This window comes from Mesoplodon mirus, assembly GCF_964341445.2.
Source record: "Mesoplodon mirus genome assembly, chromosome: 2".
Lineage (NCBI taxonomy): Eukaryota > Metazoa > Chordata > Mammalia > Artiodactyla > Ziphiidae > Mesoplodon > Mesoplodon mirus.
This window is the reverse complement of record NC_138977.1, coordinates 218,109,845-218,132,469: the sequence shown is the minus strand read 5'-3', so window position 1 is coordinate 218,132,469 and position 22,625 is coordinate 218,109,845. Positions and strand designations below refer to the sequence as shown.

Below are 22,625 nucleotides of genomic sequence, written 5' to 3'. Positions count from 1 at the left end.
GGCAGAGGGAACACTTCGGTACTGTGGTCCTGGTGCCCCGCCTTTTTGCCTCTTGGCACCTCTTGTATTCCTTTTTCTATCAGTGAGTGACAAGCAATTGCCCATCACACAAACTGTGTTTATGAAGTAGTAATTAGCTTTCCTGTGTTTTATTAATCACATCTATGACTGCCAATCTGAGCTTCTGATCAGCGTGAGATAATGGGTACACCCATACTGAGTTTCTGTAATTCTAGCCCAGAGCAAAGAAACTGGATGTCTCTGTCAGCCTGTGCAGCCTTATCGGGGTAAATTCCTGTCTGGCCTACTGAAATGCTGAAAGCGCTTCAAGATCTTCATCCACAGCCCTCGTGGACCCTCGACGGGCCTTAGTGTGGGAAGGAGTTCCATCTGGGAGACTGGGAGGCTGGTACAGCTGGGATAAAGGTCTGTGGGAGGTTAGGAGAATAGGGGCTAGCTACATCTTTGCATTTGTTGTAATTCGGTGGTTTTGGGGGCCGAGCATAAGAATTTCTATTCTTAGCATGTCTAAAGCAACGCTGACATGGGTTTCATACCCACAAATTCTCGAGTATTTGTATCACTGTAATTCTTGTATCAGCTAGAATATTTATTTTCACTTTTCCTCCTGTGTAACCCTTAGCTTGGTGTAAAAATTGCCAAAGCGATTGCCTGCCACAACTTTGTAAAAGCCAAAAAGGATGCTGAAAATTCACAGGTTGCTCGAAAAAAGAAGAAACTTGCCTGGGGGTGAGTTCAATATTTTTTAAATTAGTAATTCTACTAAATTCATAGGAATTACAGAAATCCTGTGATATATTTGTTGAATCCAGTTTGTGTGTAATTGTTATTCATTTTATTCTTTGTATCTTTGCTGAATGTTTATCAGATTATAAATACGGAGGCATTTCTTCCTCCTGTTTGATGTTTATTTTGTAATTGATGGAGTATGTGAAAACTTTTTAAAATTTATTTTACTTTGGCGCTTAGTAAACATGTTACTTCAGGAAAGTATTTAGAAATAAATTGGGATTTTCATATTCTTCATTTTAGGTTTGAAGCAAAGAAGAGGTGGGAAACCAAAAGCAACATGGGATATATGTGACTTGCCAGAGTTCTTCAAGACCTTTGAGACTTCACTTGAGTCTTCAGTTGCTTAATTTACTGAAAAGATTTTCCTGTTCATGTTAACTATGTCGGGGAATTGATGGAAATAGAAAAAAATAAGCATAAAATTTGGAAGTTGATTATCAAATCTTTTTTTCAGTCTTTTTCTAAAGAGCTCATCCTGCTGAAGTGAATGAAATGGAGCATTCTGTTATTTGTACAAGAAATCTAAGCATACATACAGGAAAAAAAAAGATAGGATTTTATTTATTTATTTATATAGACCTCCAGTATAAAATCAATTTTACTTTTCATCCACTTGGTGTAGCATAGCCAATGAGCTCCTTGTACTTTCTTATCTGTACTCAGTGTAACTGCACTTACTCTGGAGCTGTGTTTTTAAGATTGGCATTTGTTTATAATGGATTAGTCATAAGTGCAAGAAAGATACTGTCTTTATAAATGACTTTATCTTAATGTTATAAAAGTAATTATTGGTTCTTTATTGGAGACAGTAGAGTTGATATTTCACAGTCACATAATAAAAGGAATTGATTAATTTTTGTGTACCTTCAGATTAAATATCACAGTTTTTAAAAAGGACAGAATGTAGTATTTAGAGGATGATTTAAATTCAAGTGTTCTGCCTGGAAGTGTCTTCCTAAATCTTTCTCTCAGCCATGTCATTCCTTAAATTATGAGATAGTTCTTAGGAGAGAAATTGGTATAATAGTATTAGACAGTTATAACTCAAGACAGTGTAACTCTGAACCTTCTAAGAACAAACATGGTTTGATTATTTTTATTCCTCTTCCCCGTTACTCCTGGAGAGACTGAGTGAATGAATGAGGATAAAGGGGATTGGTGCCCTGGGAAGTGGTTTTCACTGAAAGTGTGTTTCGTAGTCCTAACTAGAAGGGGCTTTGAGAAATTGTCACAAGCTGGTGGACAAGACCACAGCTGGATGTTGTGATTTTCTGGGTAGGCCTAGGTATTTTGGCACCTCCTCCTGGTGCTCAGTGGAGGTAAAGAACTGCTAATTGTGCTTTTCATCAGGTCTCTTCCCTTCTTCAGCCTTCATCAGAGGTTTCTAGCTGTCCGATACAGACTTTCTCTAGGCTGATAACATAAATTCAGGAACATAGAAAATGAGTCATGATGATATTATTATTAGTATTATTATTATTTTTTTTAATTTTATTTATTTATTTTGCGGTACGCGGGCCTCTCACTGTTGTGGCCTGTCCTGTTGCGGAGCACAGGCTCCAGACACACAGGCTCAGCGGCCATGGCTCACGGGCCTAGCCACTCCGCGGCATGTGGGATCGGACCAGGGCACAAACCCGCGTCCCCTGCATCGGCAGGCGGACTCTCAACCGCTGCGCCGCCAGGGAAGCCCTATTTTGTTATTTTTAGACTTACAAACAGTAATCAAATTTTACTTATTTATGGTGGCATTTTTTTTTCTGTGTTCTGGAATAAGTGAGCAACTAATTGCTATTTACGAGAACAAAAATAATATCTTGCTTCCACTTAGGTGACAAAAGCCAGTATAATAGAGAAAGCAAGATTTTAGGAGATTGTGTACCTTCTTATAGAATTCATAATGGAGAGATAGTCAGACTAAATATTGGAAAATCTAACATTTTATGATTTAATATTCCCTGTTGGGTTCTGTGGATATAATCACACCCTGCTTAGCTACAGCATCTTATTTCAAACTCCTTATAGGTGAATACAGACTTAGAGTATAGGAAATTTTCCTCTAAAAAAATCCTTCATGGGGGAAGTATCCACTACACAATCCAGTGGTTTTGTCTGAAACATGAAAAATGTTCACTTTGAGCAGGCAGGTAGTATGAGTATTCTCATGCCTAGGGCCCCAACACAGGCATCTCCCTGCAGTCTCTGCCCCTCTTTCCCCCGGATCCACTTCCTTAGAGCAGTGAGTGACCCCTGCAGGCACATCCCCACTCTGCTCGTGCTGAGGCCTTGCCAGAGTGGCCTCCCTTAGGGTCTGATTTGGGAGCCCCTGAACCCAGAGTTCCCCTGACTCTTCTGCCTGCTCTGGGGCCAGCGGTTGCCCACTTCCCCCACTCAGAGGTCCCACGTGGATGGAAGGTTTTCCCCGAGGAGATGGCATTATGGTGGAATCAGGTAGCAGGGGATTCATTTGATAAGAGGAGCCATGACGCCTAAGGCCCCACTCTTCGGGGCCTGGGTTTTGAAAGGCTCTAAAACAGTGCAGCCAAGGAGGGGGTGGGAGAGGAAGAGGATTTGAGGGAGAGGAAGGGACTGGTTTTCTTGGGTTAACCCTGCTGGCATGTCATTTGGGAACACTTTACTTTTAATCTGTTTTAATTTGAATTAGACATTTTACTCATGAAAGCATTAAAATGGGGACATTATTCTTAGAAAACCCAGGTTGCCCCCAAAGTGTAGTCATTTGTCCTCTCCGTCTGGTCACAGTGAAATAAAGATTCTTTTTGGATCAGTAATAACTTCAGTTCCTGAAGCTTTAACATGTGCATTTACTACCACCAGAATGACTGAATTAGATTAGTAATGTAAACGTCAGGTATTGTTAACTGAGATTAATGTGTTTCAGGCCATGGGTATGGCATTAATGTAACTACAGTTTACTGTTTGAGTACTTCAGGCTAAAACACTTTACTAAAGAACAGTAATTTTGAGCTTTGCAGCACTGGTTCTGAGAAGTAAAGTTGATAGTGCATTCTTCTTTGGGAGCCCTCAGGATGTTTCTGATTTTCAGCAGAACATTCTATTCTTTCACCAAAGGAAGAGTTTGAATATATAATCTCAGGTTTGCTGTAATTAGTTCTGATGACAGACTTAAATACCTTGGCCAAAACTGTAAATCAGTAGTTAAGCAGGTTTTTGCAACTGATCATAAATCTCAAAACTCCATATTTTAAACGTGCTTATTGTTTTTTAGAGAGACAGCTAAGGGAGGAGCAGACCAAGGACAGGAATAAAATGTTACCTGAACTTGACTAACAGCTTAAAACCTCACCTTTAAAATCTGATTTCCCTGATACCTATTGTCTAAAATGTTATCTAAATATTTTAATAACTTAGCTTATTCTTTGGTAAGACAGGTTTGAACTTAATTTTTAAAATGTGAAGGTTGATTTTCAGATGTTCAAATTTTCATTTGTCAGGTAAAGATATCACATTTTTAGAAAGGTATGTCCTGCTAAACTATAAAAAATATATGAGGTTAATATTTAAATAAGATGCCAATTGTGAGTAGTTTGTTTTAAGAGGTAATGTTTGAGGAAACGAGTATAATATTAACATCAGGCCCCATTTTGGAAAATTAACTTAGTGAAACCTGGTAGTCAAATTCAGAACCAACCAAAATAATTCAAGTTTTTCCATGTTGGCAGAAGTCGCTTTTATTTTTAGTATCTGGCAGAGCAACAAATGCTTTGCATGTCAGTTTAATGTTTTTTGAAGCCAACTGTTTATTCATTGGCTTAAAATTTACACTCTAGTAAAGTCTTAGCCTTGACTTTCATGAAACAAATAGTAATATTTGGACAAAATATGTGCACGAAAATCTTTTTCCAAGACCAAATGTAGATTGGTGTTCGTGGCATCAGTGCTTTCTGACATGGTAATGGATCTGAAAATGCTTTGAAAAGTCTAAGTCGTTATAAACCCAGGGCATGTATTTCAAGGAATTGATTTTTATTATGAAATAATCAGAACATCTTTCTAGGTTTTCAGATTTAAATTAGTGAGAGACTTTCTGCTAGAAAGTAGAATCTATATGGAGTAAATTTCAATGAACTATCAAAAGATTCTTTTATCAATTTGTTTATTCTTGACCTTAGTAGCATACTGAGACAATGAGATCCATTTTTCCATTTTTGAGGTTGGGATGCTCTGTAGATTTTGTTAAAATGAGTAGAGCTGCATTTTTTTTTTTTTTTTTTTTTTGCGGTACGCGAGCCTCTCACTGTTGTGGCCTCTCCTGTTGCAGAGCACAGGCTCCGGATGCACAGGCTCAGCAGCCATGGCTCACGGGCCCAGCCGCTCCACGTCATGTGGGATCTTCCCGGACCGGGGCACGAACCCACGTCCCCTGCATCGGCAGGCGGACTCTCAACCACTGTGCCACCAGGGAAGCCCCATTCTTTAGTTTTTATTATTTTATCCTCCCCCCACTCTACTCACCTTAAAAGACACACACGTGCACGTGCACACACATTCAGCGTTGTAGCTGTAATCAGCACAAAGACATACTGGGAAAGGGATTCTCAACTCCAGTCGAGAACATGGCAGCCTGTAAAAGATCTAGATGTCATGAAGAAACTTAGAAAGGAGTCAAACTGTTGCGCTCTCGTGTTAAAATGAAGTGTGCAGTTTCTTCAACAGCATCTCCTCCTACTCTCCTGTGAGTATTCTGGAGATATGTGTTCATTTTGCTAGAATTTCTTCAGATACAGCAGTGGTGCCCCGCTAGCTCTTGTGACCATGATCCCTGGAACACGACTACAGGCCTTTGGTAGGACTATCTATTAAATGCCGTGTAATACGCTGAGTTTTTAGATATGCTTGTAAAATCAAGAATTAGCTGAGGGATAATTATCTTTTTATTAATATTAGTAACTCCCTTTTTAGATTCAAGTAAAACATAAGAATTTTCCAAGTAGGAGGAAATTTAGAAAAAAAATTGAATTTCGGTACATGCCTTTTATATCCAGACCAGGTTTCTTAAGGAAACACAGAATAAAAGGGACTGAGATGGGAACGGAAGGTAGTGTCCAAGAGAAGCCTCGGCTCCTGGGTGCTCCTGCCTGGGGCTCCTCCTGTGTCCTTACTGGTGTCATTCTAGAAGGCCCAGCCCACATCTCCTCCAGGGCCCATGGGCTGCCTCTTGCTGAATTGCTGCAGGGGGCCAGCTATGTGACGGGTATGGAATGAGGTAATCTTTTCCCACTTCTAATTTCTGAAAGCTGTGTCTGTCCAGTTATTACTTGTTCTTTGAACTGAAACGTTTAGAAACCAACACCTGTGGTACAAGCTGTAATTATTGATACCTGTTTCATATTCATCTGTAAGTTCTGACATTTGATCAAGAAGTTAATATATCACTTCATCTTCAGGCTGCATATGCCTCAGCTATAAACGTTTTATTTTTTGATGGATAGTATCCAGTTATGACTGCCCAGAATAAAAAGTGTTTGCATTTGTAATGTGAGTGATACTAGAAGTAATTATGAATGTCACAAGGAGTAGTGAAACAATGAAGCCTTGCGTTTCTTTGAATTCCTCCCTACTTGATATCTGAGAGACATTCACCGAACACCTACTCAGTGTTAGACACTAACTCGTGCTGATGCAAAAATGAATAAGCACAGTGTGATTGGGAAGCATATGGGAAACATATATAAAGCATGTTTTGGACAACTTGATTTTTAGGTAGGCTATTAACACAAAGGAATAATCTACATGTAATAACTTAAATAACTTAGACGTAAACTTTTTAGTTTTGTGGGTATACGTTCTCTCCAGGGTGTGAAGTCTCGCTGGGCAGCTGCTTACGGTCACTCACTAGCTTAGCACTCACCTCACAGTGAGTGGGATTGACACCCTGACTTTCACCTTATTTCTTAGACTCATGCAGAGGTGAGGGTCACCGATGGGGTGAGACTAGGGGGTGAATGCAGCTGTTTTGCACAATACTCCCTAATTTTAAGCTTAAAGTTTTTCTTAGGCTGTACCAACACGTCCTTTATACTACAATGGCTGTGCCACAGTGCCTGCCCATGTTAGGGAACTGTTAACTACTATAAGAAATATGTCCCCAAACTACAATGACTCAAACACTATAGAACTTTATTTCCTGCTCATGGGACGAAGGAGGATGTTCCTGTCACCGGAGGGCTCTGCTCCGTGCACTCATTCAGAGATCCAGGCTGACAGCAGCTCTCTGACTTTCTCTTCCTAGCAACCCTGGGGGTCAGCATCCCAGTCAACTGGTAGGGAAGTAACCATGGAATAGCACTCAGGGGAGGTGATGGGCCTGGCCTGGAAGGGGAATACTTTACTTCTGCTCACTTTGTACCAGCTAGAACCTCATTACTTCACCTAACTGCAAGGGAGGCTGGGAAATGTAGACTGTTTCCCAGGAAGGGGAGGAAATACATTTAGTAAAGAGCTAGCAGTGTCTGCCACGTGTGACCATCGCATGTGCCCTTGACTTGTAGTAGCCAGGTGTTACTGAGGCACGATGTTGAATACCACAAACTGCTATTTGTGGTTTGATGTAAGCATTTTACTTGGATGTGTTGGCAGAGCTGATCAAAATAGCCGCTCAGATTGCCAGGTAATGTGCATGGTAGAGGTCCCGAGCATCTCCCACAACGTATGGTAAGTGCTGAAGTAGAATCACATTTCAACAAGACTCAAATGAGAATGTAGTTGCCACCCGTGGAAAGTCAGTCAAGGTCACGGCAGAGGCGATGCTTAGTTTAAGTCGAAAAGGGTAGAACTGGGACTTCATACAGGAGACCAGTTGAAGCAAGATCATCCCAGGCAGGAGGAGCAGCCTGACACGTTGGAGGCACAGCCAGGAGTTTAGCAGTGGGGTCGTGTGGGAGTTTGGAGGCCCAGCCGGAGAACGATGGTGCTGGAGAGGGTGGCCGGAGCCCCCTTGCGCACAGACAGTGAGACGCGTGGGGGAGTTTGGACTTGTGTCTCTAGGGAGCGAGGACACATCAACTCATATTAAGCAAGCAAGAAATGCATGTTCGCATAATGAGAAATGGGTTGGGAGGCAAACCTGAACGTAGGTCAGTTAGGGTATTTCAATAGCCCAGGGAAGAACTGATGGGAACCTAAACCAAGGCTGTGGGAATGGAGGGGAGAGCATGAATGTCGGGGGTGTTCGGGGGGAGCCTTGATGAGACTTGCTGACTACTTGCACAGGGGTGCGGGAGGGTTGGGTGCCTATGGACGGTGATGTGGGATGAGGGAGGCAGGTAGCAGAGAGCAGGAAATGTAGGTCGTATTTAGTAATTTAGTCATATTTCGTCGTGTGAAATCAGACATTTAGCAATGCTGGTGATACTTAGACCCACTGTGGCAAGGTTCATGTGGAATTTCCTTCTGGAAGGTCAGAAGAGAAGGTTGTTGCAGAAGTCAGGAAAGAGACTTATTTAAAAGGAAGGAGGCTTATTTAAAAGGTGGAGTGTCAACAGCAGCAAACACTGCTGAGCCGTCGAGTAAGATGACAGCGGCTTCAGAAGGCCCTGGTCGTCTTGGCCAAATCAGAGATTTAAATCTGGATCACAATAAGTGGCACCTCAGATCAGGTTTCTGAGAAGCAGTGTCTCAGATGTCTTCTGAAAGTGACGTATAAAGGTGTGCATGTCTGGAAAAACCTGTAAGGGAGAGAGTGAAGCCGATGAGGAAGGGAAAGAGCTGGTTAAGCCTTGGCCCCTTATGGCAAAGGAGACAGCCTCTCCTGCCCTTATCCCAGTCGGCCAGTGGCTGTGGGCCTTCCCTGGGGCATCACTTCCCTGGGCAAAGTGGCCTCCCTCAGTGGAGGGCAGTTCTCTCAAAGAGGGACAGCCGGCCACGGTTAGCAGCTGAAGCAGCAGCTGGGGGATGGATAGGCCCACCCAGTAAAGGGAGATGCGGGGAGTGTGGATGTGTGTGCGGGACAGGACACACAGTCCTCATCGTGGCATGGGCCCAGCTCTATCGGGGGAGATTATTTGGAAAAACGGGGGGTGGTGGTGGTGGTAAACTTGAGGTCAGAAGGGTTTAAGTAATCCCCACCTTGCCTGATGTCTTGATTACATGAGAAATAGAGATGCCTGATAGTGCTGGGTAGAAAGAAGCCTGCTGGATTTGAAATCATAGGTGTTGTGATTATTGATTCCAGTAATAACTGAAACCCCTTAATAACGCTCCCTGAAATAGTATGAAAACTGAGCTGCTTAAAGATTGAAAAAACTCGTGAGCGCCTGCAACCGTGAGTACACGGTAGAAATTGAAACCATCTACTACTATAAGATATGTGCTTAAATATCAGTATATAGATAAATGTATGTACATATATTGATACATATAGAGAGGAGGAGCTCCCATAGTAAGTTCCGTGGCATCTTGGCCCATTAAGAAAAACAGGTTTCTGTGGTTAAATACATTTGGGAAACACTGCATGTTAACACCACTGTGACCTTGACAGTGCATATCATCAGCACATTAAGGCCTCTGAGAAGTCAGTAACCTCCTGCTGTTGTTGATCACAATGCTTCTCAAGTTTGTTTAACAATGTGATCTTTTTTCTTTTTCACCTACCACTTATTAACAATCCACGTGAGTGAATCCACGTATTTAAACGCTCTGGGAAACACAAACCGAACTGTACAACATCTAGAATGGTAACATTTTAGACTATCTAACACTGCTTTTGCTTCCGGGAACCCTGTCTGGGAAGGGCCTCTGTGCTTTCCCCCTCTGTGTTTGTGCTGAGCCCCTCCCCTCCCCCTGTCTAGCCAAATCCATCCTTTATTTGAGGCTCATCTTATATCCTCATTCTCTCAAGTTTTCCTTGGTATCTCCCCCCAGGGTGTGGAAATCACATCCTCTGAACGCTTATATTATGTAGATTTCTGAGTTCAACCCAGACCTACTGGATCTCTGAGCATGTGGTTTGGAACTGTTTTGTTTGATTTTCAAGGTCTCCAGTGATTCTAATGCAGCTAGACTGGCACAGGATTACAGGCCAACATTTTATGTGAATGGAAGGATGGTGGATGGATGGATGGGTGGATGGGTGAATATATACATACCTGGTCCTTCCAGTTGAACCATTTGAAGTCTTATCTTGATGTCCGTATTAAATATTCATGACTCATTGAGAATATAAGCGTTGGAACTATGGTATTGTTCTACTGAAAAAAAACTTTTAAACATGCTGAGAATCAGTATTGTATATGCTCCTGCCTCAAAGAAACACCTTAATTCTACATACATCATATAAAAGTCTTGCCGGTTGAGAAGCTAAAATGTTTTCATTACACGTTCCATACTCTTGGAAGCATCCCTCTAAGGAAGCCAACACATATTATACTTTTTTATAGATGAGGAAACTGAGATGTCGGAGGTTAAGAGAGAACTCCAAGCCTGTCCCTCTCTCTAGCCTACAAGAGCTGGGGTTAGGGCCCAGGCCAGGCCTTTGCTCTTTACCCCTCTTCCAGTGATTCTTAAAGTGTGATCCATGCACTACCAGCAAGCAGAAGAATCACTTGTTAAAAATGTGAACTCCAGGGTCCCTCTCTGGGGGTGGGGCCTGGGATTCTGCATTTTAATAAGCTCCTCTGTGATTAATGCACATTAATTCTGAAGGATTGTTGTCTTGGAGTAGCACCTCCTTCCTACACAGGTAAGCTGGGATGGGAAAGACAAAAACAAGCCAGTGAAACTTGCATGTCTTATCACAAACCATAGGGAGGGAGGGATACCTCAGTATACATACTGAGTCTAATTCCATTAATATAAATGCTCATATTCCCAAAAAGCCTGGCTCTACTCATAAACCATATTCATTAACAAAAAAAAAGGAAAAGAAAAAGAAAAGTTCCGTGTCAAAGAACTCGATTGGAATCCTCACTTGGGACTCGCTTCCTTACCAACAGTGCTCAAAAAGAAAAGAAAAGGAGAAAATCCAAAGTCTGTGTGCATAAAAGTTCCATTCCCCATGGCGGAAGGCTTAATTAAAGTTCTCAGATGTTTCTCTGCAGCTTGGAAGACATTTTTATGAAATTCACATATTACTAGAAGTGGCTCCAACAATCCTCGAGGTCAAAAGCTTTGTAAATGGCCTCGCTGCATCAGGAGCACGCCGCCCTCTTCAGGATTCCTGTCCTGGCTCCTTTGCCTCGAGTCTCGTGGTGGGAAGCACTGACTGCTCCAGGATGGCACTAGAGTGTTTTCCACAGTTACGGTCAAATGACAGAATCTGGAAGAAATGGACTTCCCTGCATTTTCTTTCCTGAGTCTTTTCAGTAAATATGTGTTGAGGGCTTGTTATACTCCAGGTACAGTTGTAAGCACTGAGGATATATGGCAGTGAGCAAAACAGAAAAATCCTGAGCTTCATGGAGCCCATATTTTAGTGGGAAAGACAGATCATAAACAAACTAGACAACATCACCGTGGTTCCCAAGGTGAGATCCTGGACCAGCAGCACCTGGGAGATGGAGAAATGCATGTTTTCAAGTTCTAGGCCAGACCCGAATCAGAAATTGGTATAACAAACCCTGCAGGTGAGTGACTCTCACGTACACACAGTTTGAGAACCACTGTGCTCTCGTGTGGGGAGAAGCCATGGAGAAAAAGACAGTGTCCAGAGCAGGTGTTGCTGATACCAGCAGATGTTAAAATAGTGAAGCAGTGACACCCTGGACTCTGGAGCAGCCCAGATTCAAATGCCAGCACTACCACTATGAACTGTGTCACCTCAAGCAGGTCACTTAACCTCTCTGTACCTTGGTTCTCCTACTGAACAATGGAGCTACTAATAGTACCTATGCAACAGGGCTGTGAGGATGAAAGGAATTGATGAATATGAAAGTGCTCAGATCCTGATACATAGCAAATAATATCCTCATGGGGAGACAGTTCTCTGGGGTTTCTTTCTTTTTTTTTTTTTTTTTTTTGCTGTACGCAGAGCCTCACTGTCGTGGCCTCTCCTGCTGCGGAGCACAGGTTCCGGACGCACAGGCTCAGCGGCCATGGCTCATGGACCCAGCTGCTCCGCGGCATGTGGGATCTTCCCGGACCGGGGCACGAACCCGTGTCCCCTGCATTGGCAGGTGGACTCTCAACCACTGCACCACCAGGGAAGCCCTCTCTGGGGTTTCTTGCATTACTCACATCTTGCAAGCAAGGCAGAACTACCCTTTTGTTGCAAACTATCTTTGCGAGGATGTTTGTGTATAAACAGCCTTGGAAGATTGAGATAGTGTCTCCCTCTGGATCGAAGGCCATGCTTACTGTCCAGTATGATAAAGAACGTCTTCCTTTGGAGCTAAGGCAGCCATGCCTGTTCCCATTATAAAGATCTGGAGCAGGTGTCATCTGGCCCTCTTAGTATCACACTATTGGAATCAGTGCAAAATGTGCTGAGACAATGGCTCCTGCTTGTGAGTAATAAATTGTCCTTTGTCTCTGATCCAGGAGTCTAGTATCCCCTACCAGCATTCATGAAACAGTGGCAGGCTGACTTGCTGACTTTAAGTAGGGCGAGATCTCAGCCCCTTCATAGTTCTTGATGATACTTGTATGAATGTTTGGGTGTGCGTTAGTATTACTGATATTACTCCCCACATGTGCCAAATTTCTGGAAGAAGCAAAAATACAACTGGTGACTCCAGCCTTCAGAGAGCTTCCTAATGACCCAAAGAGGTTAAATATCCGTATAAAGATGACAAGAAAGACAGTAAAATGGGTTTGAATCTAGGCTCTGGACTCTCACTCTCTATGGGAACTCTCTAAGCCTCAATATCTTATTTGTCAAGTGGCATTAGTAATAACGCTTACCTTGTGAACTTGCTGTGGACATTAAGATAATGCACGTAGAAAGTTTAACCCGAGACCTGGCATTCAGTGAGCACTCAATTACCATTGGCTCATATTACTGTATTAATTTTGTGTGTAAAATATGGTCAGAGCATTTTCTATCCTCTCCCTTGATCTTTCGGGAAGTCAGACCCAATACCATACTGTACTCCAGGCAGAAGCTGCTTTTCAACTACCCAAACCCCAACTCAGTGTATTCCTGGATTCTGCCCCCAAAATTCTCCAAATTAAGCTCCTATAGGTGGGGTGGATAAAGGACTGACTTTAGTCAGAAAGCTCTCAGTTCATATATAATTTGAGTTCATATATAATATGATAATAATTTGAAGTTTATATGGTTGTTTGCAAAAATTTTATTACTGTACATAAAACCCTAGCACATAATATATATTCAACCAATGTTATTCAGCCCCCTTGGCTGCAACAGCATGGTTTAATGGACCATTCCTTTTTCATGACTGCATCCCTAGGACTTTTCACAATGACTAGCACATAGTAGGTGTTCAATAAAAAATTTTGACTGACTGAATGAACCGAAGTACCTGCTAATTAATAAATTCTTATTTTCCCTTCCTTGGAGACATTTTTGCTTTAAAATGTCCTCGGTATATTTTTCTGAAACCAAAAGATTTTTGACAAAGATCCTCAGCTTCCTCTCTGCCACTGGCTTTTAAACTTCTGGAGGCCACAGACAGACCCTCTCTCTGAAAAGGCACACATGTGAACATATACACTGTATTCTGATATGATTCCAGTGGTTCTTGGATCTCCTAAACACTTCCTATATAGAGGACCATACTTAAAACTCCTGTTCTAGAGTACCCAGCCCACTAAGATAAGAAGGCCAAGAAATCCCATCCCCTCTGTCTGTCCCAAATCAGCAAGCTAGTATGGACAACCTATAACACAGTGGCTATTTCATCCCTTTAGTCAAGGCCACATAAGACCTACTTCCAATTACTTGTGTTTTAGAAGAGCAAACCTTAAAGCACTTCAGATATTTTGGGTTCCTTAAAATAGATCTGTGGGTTCTGAATAAGCTCAGGGAAATGTTATTGTAAAAATAGTTTCATTCAGTCTTACTGATCATGCTTATCATCCTGAAAAGTCTTAACATACTTTCTATAACTATGTTTCTGCTCTCCCTCCATTCTCTAGTTGTGAGAATACCCAGTGGTCAAAGATTTACCAACCTTCTCTGGGCCCTAGAAAACTGGGCAGTCAACACCCTCCTGGCAGCAGAAAGGAGGACTGGACAGGAGAAGACTTTCTAAAACTAAATCATGTCAAGTGCCTTGTTTGACCTCAAAAAATACTTCACCAGGGTTGGTAATTGATTGACAGGGAAACTCAAAGGGAGAAATGGGGAATGGATGAAAATACTTAAGTAAAACTGCCCAGAGGAAGAACCTGAAAAGTTCAGGCATAGATTTTCTGCAAAGATGAAAGTATAGGCTTTAGCGTACTCAAGAATTAGGCAGCGAGTTTTCTCCTTTTGGAAGCTAAAAAAAAGAATGATCTGCTGCCCAAGACAAAGAAGAAAATGATTTGGGCCCAGAGGGAACTGTCACTCATACCTACACTGTCCAGGGGGCTAGAGAAGGATTATAGCCGCTATTTTGGCTTCTCTAGAGTGAAGCAGCAAAACAATGTCTAGTAGTTGCTAGGCAACCATTAGCTCATCGCTGCCCTTTTCCATTAAACATGATCTCCCTTCTTAGATTGTTTTAATTTATTTTTTTAAACAGGAAAGGTAATGCAACAGAGAATTATCAGTGTGACCTAACAATAAAAATGCATTTGAGGTAAAGGTTTTTGCAAAGGTTAGATCACTCTTGGGTGGGATGTTAAAAATAGTGACCGTTGACTGAAACCTCTTCCCCCAAATATTTCGTCACTTGACCTCATGTTTCCCGATGCCAAAAATAACACTGGAGACATAACAATAATCTCTGAACGTTGTAAAACTTAAGGTCAGACATTTTTACATTGATCCAGTTTGAATAACCCTCTCGGTGCTCTGCTATGACCTACCCCAAGCTAGAGCTTGTCCTATGGCAAGTTTCTCTACCAGAAAAGAATGGTTGTTAGAGGTGGTGAAATGGAGTTCTGGCTCTCATCAGCTTTGCAGACAGCTGAAAGCATATTATTCACAGTATCTGAGCAGGGACAGGGAAATACCTCCTGTTTATGTAAGGAACAATTTCTGGAACATAAAAATGAAAAGTACCTGAAAGGAGACAGTATGAGTCTTTGTTCAGAAACCCATGTGCCTTCAAGTTTTAGAGATACATTTGTGACTTTTACAAGAGGATGAGGCGGTACCCAGCAAAAGGGTATAAAGTCAGGATTAGGGGAGTTACTGGTAGCCTGCCATGCACTACGCACATAGGGTCTTTTTTTTAAATTCCAGTGGGTTCACTGTCTGGCTCAGGGGACCTGCCTGGGAAGGGATTCAGGGAAAGAAGATGGGCTGGTTCCATGGACTGGGGCTCAAACACTTAAAGCCGCACATATAAAGTTAGTTCTCTCACTTCCATACACACCCCAAGATAAGGAGATGAGAACGGGTGTAGGGCCTGGGAGAGTCAAATATGCAAATAACTAGGTTCCAAGCCTGGTTCTCTTGCTCACAAGTTGTGTGACCTTGGGCAACTTTCCTGTGTTCTTTGTTTGTAAGTGAGGGCAATAATATCTACTTCATCAGGGCTGTTATGAGAATTAAACAATATAATGGATGGTAAATGGCAGCCACCATTATTATCATTATTACTTTTTGTTGCTACTAACACCACCTCACTACCAACACTGTTCCTCTACAGTAGAGAAACATGGCTTCACGCTGCCCCTTTCAGATGTCTGTTACTCCTCCAGGCTGCATTTAGTGTTCTAAATGCAACTCCAACTGGACTAAAAGAGTATATACACCATATAATTCCAACTATATGACCTTCTGGAAAAGGCCAAACTTTGGAGACAGTAAAAAAGATCAAGGGTTACCAGGGCTGGGGCTGGGGGGAAGAGGAGAGACAAAAAGGTGGAGCACAGAGGATTTGGGGGGCAGTGAACATACTCTGTATGATGTTACAGTGACAGATATATGCCATTATACATTTGAATGTACAACACGGAGAGTGAACCCTAAGGTAAACAGTGGACTTTGTGTGATTATGATGTGACAATATGAGTTCATCCTTGGTAACAAACGTACCACTCTGTGAGTGATATTGATAAGGGAGGAGACTATGCCTGTGTGGGAACAGGGTATATGAGGTAGCTCTGTACCTCTCAATTTTGTTGTAAACCTAAAACTGCTCTAAAAAATTTGTCTTTACGTTAAAAAAAGAAAAGAATGTAGGTTTCCCTCTTGCAGTCACTTTCCTCTTAAAGTCCAATGTAGGAGAAAGATGTCATTGGAGTCACCCAAATAGATAAAAGTAACTGGGGTAAACGGTGTAAAGGAGTTCTCAATTCCAGGAGAGGCCACGATAAGTGGACATGACTGGGTCAAGATGCAGGAGGACCAGGGAGACTTCCCTGAGGACAGGAGAGTGGAGCTCAGCTCTGAAGAGGTGAGAGCGTGGAAGCATGCTCCACACCGGGAAACAGCCCAAGGTCCTCTGGTGAGGGGGAGGTGACACTCTTAGGGCTTAAGAGGATTGGCTTAAGAGGCTTAAGAGGCTTAAGAGAAATCCAGGAGTGGGGAGGTCAGGGGCGAAGCTTCAGGTCAGGAGTAGAATAAGCCCAGGCCAACCACACAGCGTGTTGAAGACCCAAGCACTCCTGCGATCACTAACATTGGTCGAGCCCACTTGCTGTGGAGGCCCAGGGATCTCAGGGGCTGCCAGCTGCAGGGGCCACCCCTGGACCCAGCCTGCCCCTGCTCCCCGCGGCAGCCCCCTCCACCATGGTCTCAGCCTCTGGGACCATTGCTGGTGGCCCTCTGCCTTTCTGCACATCCATCATCCACTCTTAGGAGCTTCACTTAGTCATAGCCTTTCCCTCTATGGTTGAAGAAGTTTTACTTGGTGCTTTTACACCTGCTGTGATCCCCCATTGTCCCAAAGGGGATAATGGTTCTGGAAGAAGCTATAGTGTGTGGGAAAACCATGCTTAGGAATGCAGCAGCTGGACCCCCGGCCGTCCTGAGGAGCTGGCCCTTCCCATCTCAGGACGACTGGACTCCTCACAGCCTTGCCACCCTCCTCCTGGGCTCTTTGGGAGGATGATTGTTCTTTGTCCTTTGGTGCCATGCAGACACACACTTTAGGAGAACATCAACAGAGCACCGGGAAACACCATGCTACAAAATAACCCGCACTGTCATCACGTACATGTTTTTATGATCATCAGTTATTTAAAAGGATGTACTCTAGGTACCTCCTGAGTGATTACTGGCTGGGCCAAAAGGTTCGTTCGGTTTCTTCTGTAAGATGGCTCCAGTAGCACTTAGTTGTCTCTAACTTCATTCAAGACAGTTTTGTTAGATTGTATGTGACAGCTGTCATATCAGCGTGCGTTTAAAAAAAGACTTAATCAAAATTGGTGAATTTTTGTGTAGCCATTTTAATATTGAAGATGGAAGAAAAAAAGCAACATTTTCAGCGTATTATACTTTATTATTTCCAGAAAGGTAAAAACACAACCGAAATGCAAAAAGAGATTTGTGCAGTGTATGGAGAAGGTGCTGTGACTGATCGAACGTGTCAAAAGTGGTTTGTGAAGTTTTGCGCTGGAGATTGCTTGCTGGGTGATGGATGCTCCACGGTCGGGTAGACCAGTTGAAGTTGATAGCGATCAAATCAAAACAATAATTGAGAACAATCAATGTTATACCATGCGGGAGATAGCCGACATACTCAAAATATCCAAATCAAGCGTTGAAAATCATTTGCACCACCTTGGTTATGTGAATCACTTTGATGTTTGGGTTCCACATAGTTAAGTGAAAAAAACCTTCTTGACCGTATTTCTACATGCGATTCTCTACTGAAACATAATGAAAACTTTCTGTTTTTAAAACAAATGGTGACAAGCAATGAAAAGTGGACACTGTACAATAATGTGGAACAGAAGAGATCGTGGGACAAGCGAAATGAACCATCACTAACCACACCAAAGGCCGGTCTTCAGTGAAAGGAGGTGATGTTGTGTATATGGTGGGATTGGAAGGGAGTCCTCTATTATGAGCTCCTTCCGTTAAACCAAACAATTAATTCCAAAAGGTACTGCTCCCAATTAGACCAACTGGAGGCAGCACTCTACAAAAAGCATCCAGAATTAGTCAACAGAAAACGCATAATCTTCCATCAGGATAACACAAGATCGCATGTTTCTTTGATGACCAGGCAAAAACTGTTACAGCTTGCCTGGGAAGTTCTGATTCATCTGCCATATTCACCAGACATTGCACCTTCAGATTTCCATTTATTTCGGTCTTTACAAAATTCTCTTAATTGAAAAAATTTCAATTCCCTGAAAGACTGTAAAAGGCACCTGGAACAGTTCTTTGCTCAAAAAGATAAAAAAGTTTCAGGAAGATGGAATTAAGAAGTTGCCTGAAAAATGGCAGAAGATAGTGGAACAAAATGGTGAATACGTTATTCAATAAAGTTCTTGATGAAAATGAAAAATGTGTCTTTTATTTTTATTTAAAAAACCAAAGGCATTGGGACTTCCCTGGTGGCACAGTGGTTCAGAATCCGCCTGCCAGTGCAGGGGACGTGGGTTCAATCCCTGGTCCGGGAAGATCCCACATGCCGCAGAGCAACTAAGCCCGTGTGCCACAACTACTGAGCCTGTGCTCTAGAGCCTGTGAGCCACAATTACTGAAGCCTGCGTGCCTAGAGCCCATGCTCTTCAACAAGCGAAGCCACCGCAATGAGAAGCCTGCGCATCACAACGAAGAGTAGCCCCTGCTCGCAACAACTAGAGAAGCAAAGAAGCAACGAAGACTCCACGCATCAACGAAGACCCAACGCAGCCAAAATAAATAAATAAATAAATAAGTAAATTAAAAAAAAATAAAAAACTGAAGGCACTTTATGACCAACCCAGTATTTTATAAGCATGGTTCAGTTGATGATCCATTAGCAAAATTATTTTAGAATAATATTACACTTGTCAGCAAATATAAAAATTATTAATTTGGTCACTACAGTAAACCACCCAGATCATGGGTATCTATCAAGCCATTTCATTAGAGCTGAGATTTTCCTCTGGTTTCAACTTCTAATCAAAAAGTCATTGCTATGAAAAACATTTAAACACGAATCCCTGTCATTTTTTTGTTTTTTAGAACTTTGATACATTGTCATAATAATCTCATTAAATAATATTTTGTTAGGAAAGGATAAAGCATTTTTGACCAGGGTAATTTTAGGGGGATAATAACCCAAACAATAGAATGGCAATAAATACATCTTGCAGCCTGAGAATTTGGCACTAAAGATCAATATTTAATGTTCATTGCAGCATTATTCACAATAGCCAAAAGATGGAAACAACCCAAATGTCCCTCAACTGATGAATGGATAAGCAAAAAGCCATAGATCCACACAATGGAATATTATTCAGCCATAAAAAGCAACTAAGTACTTATACATGCCACAATGTAGAAGAACCTTGAAAGCATTATGCTAAGTCAAAGGAGCAAGATACAAAAGGCCACATATGATTCCATTCATATGAAATATCCACAAGAGGAAAATCCATGGAGACAGAGAGTAGATTAGTAATTGCCAAGGAGGGAAGGGGGTATGGGGAGTAATTGCTAAGGGACACAGGGTTTCTTTTGGGGGTGATGACAATGTTCTGGATTTAGACAGTGGTGATGGTTGTACAACTCTGTGGATGCACTAAAAACCACAGAACTCTATCTAAACTTTAAAATAGTGAAATTCATTTATGTGAATTATATCTCAATTTAGAAAAGAGTAGATATACTGGCAGGCCATAACCATGTTTACATTTACTCAGCTGTTAGTGTTATTGTTTAGACAAATGTTCTGCAGATGTGGTCATGAACCATCTGTACTTTACTGAAGTTAACTGGTCAAACTGCATTTTCCTGGTGCCCCAGCGGAATGGAAGCAACAGAATCTGCATTTCTAATAAGCTCTTGGGTAATTTTTTTTGCACAAAAAATGCCTCAGAGGTTAGGATTTTGGTTTTGGGCTTTTAAAAAATCTTTTAATAAACAAGAGATACCATTTGGGCTGTAAGCTCCTAATAGGAAAAACAACTATGAATTGCAGACCAGAGATATCATTCTGAAATCTCCCCACATCGTCATCCTAGGAATTTCCCTTATCTCCCTCCCATGTTGAGCTCTTATTACCTGCACTCCACATCTTCCTCTTTCTTAATCTCTTGTTTTGGTGGCACTCATCTTCGAGACATTTCTAAGGAAGGGTGCAGGGAAGAAAAATTTTTCTGAGAACTTGCCTGAATGAAATTGCTTTATTCTACCCTGTAATTGAATAATAGACTGAATTTGAAATTATAAGTTGGTATTAATTTTCCTTCTGAATTTTGAAGGCCTTATTCCATTACTTTCTATCTTCTGGTATTGCTGTTGAGAAATCTGAAGGCATCATGATTCTTGATTCCTTGTGGGTGAACTGCTTTTATTTTTCTTCTTTTTTCATTCTCTCTGGAAGCTTGTAATCTCTTCTCTCTTTCTCCTGTGTTCTGGAAGCTCATGTTGATATGTCTTTGCAAGGTCTTTATTATTCATTGTCCTGGGCCCTTTCAATTTTACCAACTAATGTTTGTCAATTATGGGAAACTTTCTTAAAATATTTTATTGATATTTTTCCCTTTCTTACAGAAAAAATCCACCTCTCTTTCTAGAATCTCTTGTTTTGTTGTTGCTTTCATTCTGTTTTTAAGATAATATTAACATCTTCCAAGTTTTCAATTGAGGGTTTCATTTCTGCTCTATTTAAAATTCTTGGAGCTCTTTTTACAATTCTCAGAATTTCCCTTTTTATAGTAATCTGTTTTTGTTTTATGGTTGCAGTATCTTAGGTCTCAGAGGTTTACTTCTAATTGCAAATTATCTGTTTCCACCAAATTGCTTATTTATGTTCATTTGTTTGGTTTTCTTCTTTTTCATTATAATCCTTGGTTGTCTGGTTATATTTAAGAGTGGAGAGATGACATGCTGATTTAAAGCTCTGAGAGCATGAGGGGAGCTCAAACACCACAGCCTTATCTATGGTAGGATGACCTAACTGGGCTGTGATTTCAATGACAGTGTTTTAGGTCTTTCAGACCAGTCAAATTCTCCATAGATGCCACCACTTTCTCCTTAAAGGTTGAAGTCTTGGCTACCAGCTTTCTGGGACCTAAATGAGTAAATGGGTGGGCATTCAACTTCCAGCATGTGTACCTTCCCTTATCACCCTGGCCTGGTATGTTTTCCCTCCCTCTACCATGTCTAATATCTCTCAGTCCAAAGACATCCTGTTCGTCTTCTCCAGGGAGAGGGTGGGGAAGGATATCAGCTTAAAAGCCAAATGCTTGGGCTTCCCTGGTGGCACAGTGGTTGACAGTCCACCTGCCGATGCAGGGGACACGGGTTCATGCCTCGGTCTGGGAAGATCCCACATGCCGCGGAGCGGCTGGGCCTGTGAGCCATGGCCACTGAGCCTGCGCGTCCGGAGCCTGTGCTCCGCAACAGGAGAGGCCACAACAGTGAGAGGCCCGTGTACCTCAAAAAAAGCCAAATGCTTATAAACAGATTTTCAATCAATCCTCCTTACTTTTCCAACCTCCCTTCACCCCCACGTCTAGAGGTAACTGGAGCCGTTAGAATTTCTTACCCTTTGTGCAGTGAGTGGGTCTTGGCTTTTCCCATCAGCCCCTAAGGATCCAGTCATCTCAGGTTTCTTCATTGTTTCCAGCTTCTATTAACTTGGTTGCTAATGACTCTTTTTCTATTTACTGTCCTTGTAGATATGTGCCTTTAAAAGATGGTTTTAGTATTATGGTGGAAGGAATGAAAGTAGATAAGTTCCATCCACCATTTTTGTCCGGAAATCTCTCTTAGTTTTTTAAATCAACTTCACGAAATGTGATATATATATATAATAAACTGCACCCGTTTAAAATGTGCAATCCATTAGTTTTAACAGAAGTATATGCCTGTAAAACCTCTACCACAATTAAGGTATGAAACATTTCCATTACCCCAGATATTCCCTGTGCTCCATTTGCAGTCCAAGCCTCCTTCTAGTATCCCAAACAACCACCAGTTTGTTTTTTAGCACTATAAATTAGTTTGCATTTTCTAGAATTTTATATAAATGGGATCATACAATATTTACTGTTTTGGGGCTTCCCTGGTGGCGCAATGGTTAAGAATCTGCCTGCCAATGCAGGGGACATGGGTTTGATCCCTGGTTCGGGAAGATCCCACATGCTGCAGAGCAACTAAGTCCATGCGCCATAACTACTGAGCCTGTACTCTATAGCCCATGAGCCACAACTACTGAAGCCAGCGAGCCACAACTACTGAAGGCTGCGTGCCTAGAGCCCGTGCTCTGCAACAAGAGAAGCCACCACAATGAGAAGCCCGTGTGCAGCAATGAAGGCCCAATGCAGCCAAAATAAATAAATAAATTTATTTTAAAAAAATTTACTCTTTTTGTCTGGCTTCTTTTACTCAGCGTAATGATTTTGAGATTCATAAATGTTTTGCACATACAGTTGTTCCTTTGTATTACTAAGTAGTGTTCCATTGTGTGGATATACCACAATTTGTTTAACCATTCTCTGGCTGAAGGGCTTTGTTTCTAGTTTGGGGCTATTGTGACTAAAACTGCTATGAAATTTGTGCACAAGTCTTTGCATGGAACCCCTCATTCACTTTTAATTTAACTATTTCA

General features: G+C 41.9%; 1 protein-coding gene across 2 annotated transcripts in view; it reads left to right on the top strand.

The window, feature by feature from the left end:
- FAM204A (family with sequence similarity 204 member A) overlaps positions 1–1,255 on the top strand; it is a 32,126-nt gene extending 30,871 nt beyond the window's left edge. For both annotated transcript variants that reach the window (XM_082611838.1, XM_082611839.1), the window contains exons 7-8: positions 644–750; positions 1,054–1,255. In XM_082611838.1, coding sequence (XP_082467964.1) covers positions 644–750; positions 1,054–1,105 — 159 coding nt within the window. In that variant the 3' untranslated portion in view covers positions 1,106–1,255. The remainder of the gene's footprint in view (positions 1–643; positions 751–1,053) is intronic.
- The last annotated feature ends 21,370 nt before the right edge of the window (positions 1,256–22,625 follow it).